Raw genomic sequence first — 10,287 nt, forward strand, 5'->3', positions numbered from 1 at the left:
ATGGTAAAATGTCTTTTTTATAGTAGTGATTGTTGCTCGTTTGCCTACTATTTATGTATAATCTTAATTATTAAAGTTATTCTTAATTTAATTGCTTTTTTTATCTGTCTAATTAGGAGTTGTTTTAATAACTAAATTGAAGTTATAAATAATGAATGATTAAACCACTTGAAATTATTCAAAATTTGGAGGAATCCCAATTTTATTAAATAAATTTGTCAATATAATCAAATCTCACAATTTCTCCCACCTGGCCCACCATAGAGAAATGCTTGCCTATATATAGGCCCTTCATAACCATGGTATCCCAAGTCATAACAATTTGAACTGGAATCTTTGTATGGCTTCATATCATTCGATTTTACATCCACTTCATTATATTCTGAATCAATAATATGAAGTCTTTCCATGAAAGCCGAGTTTTTGTATTTTTCTTTGGGCAATCTCCCACTACCCATTGGTGGACTATCTTTATTAGGTGGGGAATGCGTTTGACCTCCAAATCTAATCAAAGACGCTCCTTTGCTTATACGATTGAATAATTCTTTTGGCCAATGTCCAACGTATATTGATTCCCACTGCATAATCAACCACCAGTGACCTGTAGTTCGATCCTACAAATCTATAATATAAGAAAGGAAATGGTTGTGGAAAACACCACTATGTCCTTGCTTCTATATCTGCCATGTGTATAAAATAGGGGTATTTGTTGTCCAAAATTTACTTTTTCCAACCAATGATGTCACTTTGTTCCATTACAACTATATAATTACTGAATTTTGCCTTTGATTGTTAGGAATAAATAAAAAGCAGATGTCACATATCACCATTTGTTTAATTTACTTCAAAAAATTCTACAGCCACTACTTTTCTCTCCTTGCTTATCTGTATGTCACTAATTCAATTTCTTCCTTCTCTCTCGTCCTTTCTCTCATTCTCTCTCTTCATTTTCCTTTTTTTTCTCAAGAAGAATTTGTTCTTCTTTCTCTTCCTTCAACTTTACTGCAGATTTGGAGATGAAAATGCGTATCGATGTGAGAGGGTATTGTCGAATTTGTTGGGCGATTCTTTTTCTCTTGGAAGCAATTTTATCAATATGGCGAAGAAGTTAGTTGCGGTGTGTCAAACTCTGGGTTGAAGCAATCGTCGGAGGTCGATGAGTTCTTAAGCTCTCGTCGCCTTTGTGAACCGGCATCTCACCTAGCTTTGCATGTTATTTTTCTGTGTTGTGCGATGAACACGGTTTGATGATGTTGCAGAGTGGTTTCGTTCGCGTTTGAAGCTGTGGTGTTCGGTTTTGAACGTTTGATGATGAATGTTGAGTTGAAACAACTCTGAATCGGCAAAGCTAGGTGAGATCTTTTCGAGTTTATGTAATTTTGTCATTAATCTCTCTTCTTCTCTCTCAAAATTTCGAAAGGGTTTGTGAAATTGGAAATAATGAACAACTTTTGAGTTTCTCGATGTTTGTGATTTCTCTGTGTTTGATGTTTGTGGTTCTTTAACATGAACAATGGTCTTTCTCTCTTTTTTCCTCACATTTTGAAGGATTTGTGTTTTGAAAATGATGATTTTGTTGATGATGCTTTTGTTCAACCATAGCTTAAATTCAATGGAACTCTAACCATCTTCTTTGGCTTTCAGGAGATTCATCCAAGCTGCACAATCTTCTTACAAGGTACTTAACATGGACTATACTTGACATTGGAACTCTAAACTTTTCGCTCTCATTGCTAAATCGATTTCACCATCACCACATTTGTCGAATTTTTCATGCTTTAAGTTTTCAAAATTCACCTTTTTTTGGTTTACAGTGCACTGAAACGTGAACTCAAGAACAAGCAGAAATAAGAGATTTTGAAGAAAATGGAAGAGGAGAAATCCAAAAAGGTAACTCTCATTCCATTTATCAGTAATAACTTTGATCAATTGATAATCTAACCTATGATTAGTGGTGAAATTTTGTTTCTGTTTTGTGAAATTTAGTTTTCGTGTGTTGATTTTAGTTTCTGAAAATTTATATTTTATATATAGTGTAAACAATTGGCACTGTTAGTTACCCTTGATTGGTGGTGAAATTTTTATATTTAATTTCTATAGTTTAGTTTATGTATATTTTAGTGGAGTTTTGTGTGATTTTATTCTTTTATTGGTTTCAGTTTCTGAAAATTTATACTTTTATATGAAATATGAATGTTAATGTCTCTACAGGCTCTTGAAACACTAAGTGTCATAGAGAACAAACCTGCAGCTGCTGACGATGAAGATATGGATCCAACTGTATTACTCTTATCTTTTCTTACTATAATGTTTCAGAGATGTTATTTCAGCTATAGTATGGTTGACAGTTAATATTTTATTTTTGGTTGTGCTAAATGAAGCATCTGAAGGACATGGGGAGAAAGGGATTGCAGCACTATTTGATGACTCTAAAGGTATCATTAAAAGGTATCTTGTGTATATGTGTGTACAAATGAAGATGAAACTGAGACTTAATTGTATTTCTCATATTTTTTGCATATATTGTGACCGTTAGTTGACGAAAGCTGGTTTTATTTTCAAATCAAATGTCATGTGACAGCAGCATACCCTTATCACCACAATGGCTTTATTCCAAACCACTTGATGCAAAGCAAACTGCTAACCCATTGGAGGTAATTTTTTTGCCATTTTTATACTTCTCACATTATTAGAGTTTTTTTATTACTTTTCAATAAATTAATTAATATGTTGTTTGGGCTTTCTTTTGCTATTGTTTATCATTCTGGAAACTATATAGTTTAACATGGCATTGATGACATTCCTGTGCTCATAAGCTTATTGTTTGCAGTTTATGACTTGATGCTATTTGTATGTTATTCTATTTGAGTCACAGCTAATTCCTTTGATTTTGAAGATTCTGCTAAAATTATGAATGTCTTTCTTGATACAGTTGCTTTTCAAGAGGAATGTCATTACCTATTTTTGATTCAGTATGACTAAAGGATATAAGTATTCTATTTAAACTGATGCTTATGAATCAGCTTATAGTATACTTTCCACTTTATTTGTTCCTATTTTCTATCTGCACTATATTACTTTCAATATGTTTAGTTTTGCTCCACTAAATTCATCTCACCACTTGTCTTAATATATTGTTACAGTTGTTGAATGTCAACCAAAGCTTATCATATCCTAGCTTTGAAGAAGACCTGTTAGAGTCGGCCTACAACCACCTAAAATGATGAACATCACATCACACACCATTAAGTACATTTGAAATTGTGTAGGAGGTAAGACTTTTGTTACAGGTTTGCAGACATATCTCATTAAAATTGTGTTTTTAAATAGCATGCTTCTCTAAAGTTTATGTTTACATCATTATGACATTGTACTTGCTGGATAAAGTTTACACTCTATCAATATTTATTCAATTTAAAATAACTTATCTGAAGCAGGCCTTGTAGGTTTTTCAAAGTTGTGACAGCTTTTTGGATTAGCAAAATGCAGTAACATACTTTAGCCACTTTCTTAAGTTACCTACTATTTTTTATTAGCTAGCAAGAAAAAGGTACTCATCTGCAACACAAAAGCAAACTGCAGATTGTTGATACAAGTAAAGCCATCAATCAGATTCAAAATATGAAGGAAAGCTTAAGACGTGTGTAAAAGCTCTGTACAATTTTAAATCATGTTTTATTGAGGCATATGTTTATTCTTGCACATGGTAAGATTGTTGAAAATTCAAGGTTCAATCTCAATTATGCTAAAATAACTTCTATTCATTTGTTCATAAATTTTATAATAACAATTGTTATAAAGTGCCTTACCATATCTTCTATTCAATTGTAAGTTCCTTTAAAATGTATTCTTGGTTAGAGTCTCACTGTGTCATAAGACTTGGTACTAAATAGTTACTACATTCGGGAGAAATTAAAGTAGTAGTGGTATCTATAGAGAAAATATCCCATTTGGTATTCTATTAAAAATTATGGTTACTTTTATATAGTATAATTGATTATAATATAAATAATATATTAAATGAATAATTTGTTCAACTAAATCAATTGCGTTTTTAAATATCATTAATTCAGTTTTAAAAGAGTGAATAGTTTATAATTCCTTAACTAAATCATTAACATTTTTACTAATTCAATCGCAATTGTTTTTGTATTATAAGTGTTTTAATAGAATTTGATTAGACTATTTTTTAATTACATACTACTAAGTTTACAATTATATAAATGTGAGCTTAATTTTTTTAATATATTTAATCAATTGTAATTATTTATTATCACTAAACATATTATCTTATTTATTTTTAATTTTAATAAAAATTAAAAATTTATTTTAACAAATTTGATTATACACAATAATTGTATAGACAATTAGTTTTCCATCTCACGGTCACTATCTTTATAATATTTATTCTATTTCAATCATCAACTATATTTATTTGTGAGATAAATTCTCATATTTAAATTGAGATAAAATTCTCATATTTAAATTGTAAAATTTCCTCTTTTTTCTTCCATCCCACATGTTTGTCCCATTTTACAATTAAATAACTTATTTTAAATTTACATGTGTATTTAAATAATTTTATATCATATAAATAAATAATTTTAAATAATTTATTTCAAATTTATATGTGAGATAAAATTCTTATATTTAAATTGCAATTTTTTCTTCTATCTCACATGTCCCTTTTTGTCCCATTTTCTATGAATTTTATAACTTAATTTTATTATGGGTCACTACCGACACAATACTATTTTTTACGTTTAACTCAGTAAAAGATTATAGTAACTTTTACTAACTCCTGTGAATTCTTAGGTAATGGACTTGATGTAACTTTTACTAACTCGTGTGAATTTTATCATTGAAACTCACTATTTTCACGGGTCAGTATCACCACAATACTTTTTTTTTATTTTAATCAACAAAATAACATACAATACCTCTTGGGTAAGAAAGAAACACTTATTACTCACATGTTACTATCATCATGCATCATGGTTTTTTCTTTCTGTTTGGGTTATACCAATTCATCAAATAACATACATGCGTATCATTTTAATACGTATTAGATTACTACTAACTATTGTTTGGGTTCTATTTTGATGAATTTTTTAATAGATTAAATTAATTATTTAAATTTAGTTATGAAATTATTCTCTAATGATTATTTCTATTTTTTACTTTTTTCAATTAATCAAAATATTTATTTGTTTCATTTATTAAATTTTATAAATCTTTTTATTATTATAACTCTATTAATCCTGAAAAAAACTTATTTTTCCTATTGTTCACAATTATTTTTTATAAAGTATATGTTTAATAGTTTTTTTAACAAGAGAAGTTTTTAAAAACTTATACAATTATCTTGTAATCAATTTTTTTTCCTTTTTTTCAATAATATTTTGATATTTTATAATTTTTTCCGATTCTCATGACAAACTGGTGACATATTCACGGTCTACACCAGAACCCGTGCGGACGCACGGGTAACAATACAAAAATCCGCGCAAGCTGTTGTACCCCAATTTTTGACTCTTAGATCCTACCTCATTTTTAAAATAGTGTGACCATCATCAACATCATTATCATCATCATCATTGTTCATATACCATTTGCTAACCAAAGATATACAAAAAGATTTATGATTAAAAAAATTGATTAAAAAATGATATACGGGAAAAAATTTATTATTGATCTAAATATTTTTATATACGAAAATTTAATATTGATCCATATATTTTTGTAAACAATACATAAACATTAATAATATTTGTATACGGGAAAGAATCTATTATTGATCTAAATATTTTTATATACGAAAAATGGTATTTATGATTCAAAAATTTTATACGGAAAAAAAATCTATCATTGCTTTAAATTTTTTTATATACGAAAATTTACTATTGATCCATATATTTTGTAAATGATACCTAAACATAAATAATATTTGTATACGGGAAAAAATATATTATTGATTTAAATATTTTTTCTTTTTCAATTTTTTATTTAAAATAAATATATTATGTTAACAAATGCGCATACCAGACCAGAACCCGTGCGTACGCACGGGTTAGTTACTAGTATTTAAGAAAATAAGACATAATTAAATAAGTTATTAGGCGATGGTATTAACCAATCACAAAAACATTACTTAAAAAAACAAAAATAATAGAATAAAATAATTCTTAGATATTTTAAATCTTATATTATTCTTTTAAATTAGTTTAATTATTAGTATTTAAAGTTCTTATAAAGTATTAGTAGTAATTACTTTTTGCATGTATTACATAAAATATTACCAAAGTAATAAATAAACTTATAAATGTTTAAATTTTACCTGTTTGATTTTTAGGAAAGTAAAGTATTTTGAAGCTGACCCAATAGAATTAGGAGATACAAGAGACCCAAGAGCAAATTCTTTATTACGATTAACTTGCACAAAACCCGGACAAAGTATATTGTAACATCCAGTTTTTTTGTAACCATCCACCTGCATGTTCATATTAATTTAAACTTGAGCACAATAACATATATATATATATATATATATATATATATATATATATATATATATATATATATATATATATATGGTTTCCTTCGTATTTAAATTATTGGTTGCATTATATCTATATTCTTACCGTCCAACGAGTAGTTAATCGCAATTGGCTGTCTCCATATAAACTTGGATGAATCTTGTACATAAAAAAATACATATGAATTACATATTATAAAATATTTTTATACACAAAATATGAAACTATCAATATATTGATGAAAAAGAGTATTTGAAGAATGAACACTATCTCACTCTCTCCTAATATAATTTAATGTCAATAAATAAAAGGACAAAACTTAGATACAATTTTTTAGGTGTGGTTTTTACTATTTTCCAATTAAAATAGGACAAGTATATAATTTCCTCTTACACGTATACAAATTTCTCCTATTTTCATTCACTAAATGATATTTAAGTATATTTGTCATATTTTTATTGAAAAATAGTAAGAACTACACCTAAATAATTGTATCTAAGTTTTTTCATAAATAAAAAACACCCACGATAAATTATAAAGAAAGTAACTTACCCCAACTCCTACTTTTATGCTATTAAGTTCCGTTGGTGGCCCATTTTCAACCCAAATTGAAGATATGCTGTATTGGTTATCTTGAAGTAATAGATTGTATCCAGTTATGCCCGCGAATGCTCCATGAAATATCATATTTTTAGTTGTCTCTAGAGTTACCATCTATAAACACAAATATATAATGTTTAAAATATGGAATATTTAATGTAATCTATAAATTTTATTGTGATTGAATATGCACATTCATAACTCTAAATTTAATATTAAAGTTTAATTTCCTCTCTCGTTCATACAAATGAATTGTTTTTAACTTTTTCTCTCCCGTGAGCGTAACCATGATTTAACTATTAAATCTTGAATTGATGACTATTGGTTTTGGTTTATCACAATTTTATAATATTCCATGTAAAATATATGGATGAAAAAAAACAACTTACATGGTAGCCAGGGGAATTTTGAGAATCTTGCTGAAAATCATTAATTAGTAATTTGGAAGAGGAATTAGTAACATTTTGATGTCTTCTTGTCATGTTGTAAAGAGGCACTTTTCCTACTGGACATTCATTCACTGCCATAAAATGATGTCTTCTTTGCAAAAGTTGGGTAAAGCTACATAAGTTGCAATAGAGAGAGAATAAATTATGGTTCAGTGAATTGAAATTGATGTTGAAATTCTATAGAAATGAATAAATTAGTCCATAGTGGAAATTTAAGGTATGAAATCAAGAATAATAAATGAATAATTTTTTTTATTATTAATTACACTAAAGTAAGAAAATTAATCTTATAAATTTTTCAAAAACTATACCTGAATTTTATGATTTTTTAGTGAAGGATGTTGTAGAGAAGGTTGTTTGTAGATATCAACACAATCAAAATAGTTGTCTATGGGAAATTGGTTTTCCTCATTCAGTTGAACTTTGTTTCTTCCATCAGCTTTGCAAAATGCTATGAGAAAACTAAGAATGAGAAAGATAACTATAGACATAACTTTTGGATGTTATTTTGATGAATATGTGATACTTCTAAGGGTATTTATATACAAATGTTCATTTTAAAATACAAATAAAAAGAAAAAGTGTCATCATGAAATGAACTAATAATGGTTGAATATATTATAATTCTTAATGTTTAAATAAATCAAATTAAGTGTTTGGATTCGAGTGGCAAACGAGTCTCTACAAATGACAATATTCAGAGAATAAGAGTTTGATTCCTAGCAGAAACAAAGCTTGGCTAATATTTATAATATAATATAATATAATATAATATAATATAATATAATATAATATAATATAATATAATATAATATAATATATAAAAATCAAAATATCTGAAAAAAGCAAGTATACCCTTTTGATTTTATGTTAAAACAGTGTCTTAAAAAAATATCACGCTCCTCTACTATGTTATTCATTTTTTTTTAAAATAATATGACTTTAAGTTTAATGTACACATAATTCCAATTTTTGTAATTTAAAAATCAAAGTACCTCAAAAAAGCAAGTATACCCTTTTGATTTTATGTTAAAACTTTTCTGATTTCAAAGATAAAAGTGTCTAAAAAAAATCTCACGCTCCTCAACTATGTTATTCATTTTTTAAAAATTGTATGACTTTAAGTTTAATGTACACATATTTCGAGTTTTTGTATAATTCAAAACAATGATGATAAAAAATATTGATTATATTCTATTAACTTTAAATATAATATCAACTATCAAATTCATTTCTCTTCACCTTTTCATTAACGTGTTTGAAAAAAATATTAATTACCCATTCCACTTCTTAATCAAAATGTTACTTATTCCACTTCTTAATCAAAATATGTACAGCAAAATAAATAAAAATAATAGAAAAGTTTAAATAATAAATAATGAGTATAAAATAATTTAACTATGAATAGAAGAAATAAAAATATATTTATTATCAAAAATAAAAATAGATTATTTTATTTTTTAAAGTTTGCTTTTGTTTTAAAATGGGAAATTTTTTGACCAGATTATTTTACATCTATAAAAATTCATTCAATACGATTTTCTTTACAGAAAATGATATACTTAACAGAAAATCATATATAATATTACGATATGATATAAAAATATTAAATTAACTTAACTCCTTTTAATAAAAAATCATTTTGATTCTATAAAAAATATTTCAGTCAATTTAGTATGATTTTAAATCTAATAAATAAAAAAATGTTAGTATTTATACTAAAAATATTTATTTTTATTAAAAAAACATGAGACATAATTGATGAATACACAAATATCTTATAAAAAATAACAATTTGTCATTCCTTTTCAATTTAAAACATCAACAAAAGAATGTGAATAAATTTACAAAAGAATGTGAATAAAATTTCAAAATTAAATGACGGGCTCTTCCACGGTTTTATTAAAAAAAATTATACCTCGCTCTACTTTTAAAAAAAATATTTGAATCTTAACATAATATATTTAAAAATCATATTTATACATCATTGTAAAGTATCGATGACATAAGTATTTACATACATGGAATATAATATGTTTATGACATAAAAATAATACGAATACATCTAATTATGTATATTAGGAAGTCAATTGATATAATTTAATTTAAGGTTAGAAATATATAAGAAATAAGAAAATTGAATTAACCTCTTCCGATAAAAATTTAAAGGTAATTTATTTTAATTTTAAATATAATAAGTAACATGAAATATTTGTTTAATTTTTAAATAAAGTATATTAAAATAATTGAAATAATGTAAATTTCAATCTTCAAAATTATGAAAATAATAAAGTACTATTTATCAAACTTTTTTTTGTATTTTCTTTAAACATTAAAATCATATCAAATCACACTAAAGAAAGTTGTCAAACATTTATACTTTTGATTTTTGAATTTCAAAACATAAATATTGATTCTTTAATTAATTAAATTCAATTTAAATTTTTAATTTTTTTTTATATATGACCGAAAATCTTTTGACCATATTATATTGTTTCTATAAAAATTTATTCTTTCAATAATTAATTTATTTTTTAATAATATATTATTTTTTAATTTCTTCTTCAATAATAATTAATTTTGTTTATTTATAAAAACAAAACGATATTTATAAGAAAGGAAAATCTAAATTGAACCAAATAAGAAACTTATCATTCAATTTCTACTATCAATGACTATATTATTTTCTAGAAAAGACAATA

General features: G+C 25.6%; 1 protein-coding gene and 1 long non-coding RNA gene across 2 annotated transcripts; one reads left to right on the plus strand and one right to left on the minus strand.

Moving 5' to 3' along the window:
- Positions 1–203: 203 nt before the first annotated feature.
- LOC131631029 (protein neprosin-like) lies at positions 204–7,671 on the minus strand. The gene is made up of 5 exons (XM_058901792.1): positions 7,526–7,671; positions 7,089–7,250; positions 6,642–6,695; positions 6,338–6,490; positions 204–614 (listed from the first exon to the last, which is right to left on the minus strand). The coding sequence occupies exons 1-5, from the start codon at positions 7,661–7,663 to the stop codon at positions 228–230; spliced, it is 894 nt and encodes a 297-aa protein (XP_058757775.1). The 5' UTR covers positions 7,664–7,671; the 3' UTR covers positions 204–227.
- On the plus strand, positions 873–2,448 carry LOC131631030 (uncharacterized). The gene is made up of 5 exons (XR_009292589.1): positions 873–1,352; positions 1,645–1,678; positions 1,815–1,890; positions 2,212–2,280; positions 2,382–2,448. It is a non-coding gene; the product is annotated as an uncharacterized LOC131631030 (long non-coding RNA).
- Positions 7,672–10,287: the final 2,616 nt, after the last annotated feature.

The sequence above is a fragment of the Vicia villosa genome, unplaced genomic scaffold (assembly GCF_029867415.1).
Source record: "Vicia villosa cultivar HV-30 ecotype Madison, WI unplaced genomic scaffold, Vvil1.0 ctg.000759F_1_1, whole genome shotgun sequence".
In the NCBI taxonomy this organism is placed as follows: Eukaryota; Viridiplantae; Streptophyta; class Magnoliopsida; order Fabales; family Fabaceae; genus Vicia; species Vicia villosa.

Excerpts from the sequence above, each read along its gene's own strand:
- LOC131631029 (XM_058901792.1), bottom strand. The coding sequence starts at position 7,663 with ATGGCAGTGAATGAATGTCCAGTAGGAAAAGTGCCTCTTTACAACATG. Across the intron at positions 6,696-7,088 it reads GCATAAAAGTAGGAGTTGGG|ATTCATCCAAGTTTATATGG; the intron begins GTAAGTTACTTT and ends TTTATGTACAAG. Across the intron at positions 615-6,337 it reads CTTTCCTAAAAATCAAACAG|GATCGAACTACAGGTCACTG; the intron begins GTAAAATTTAAA and ends ATAGATTTGTAG.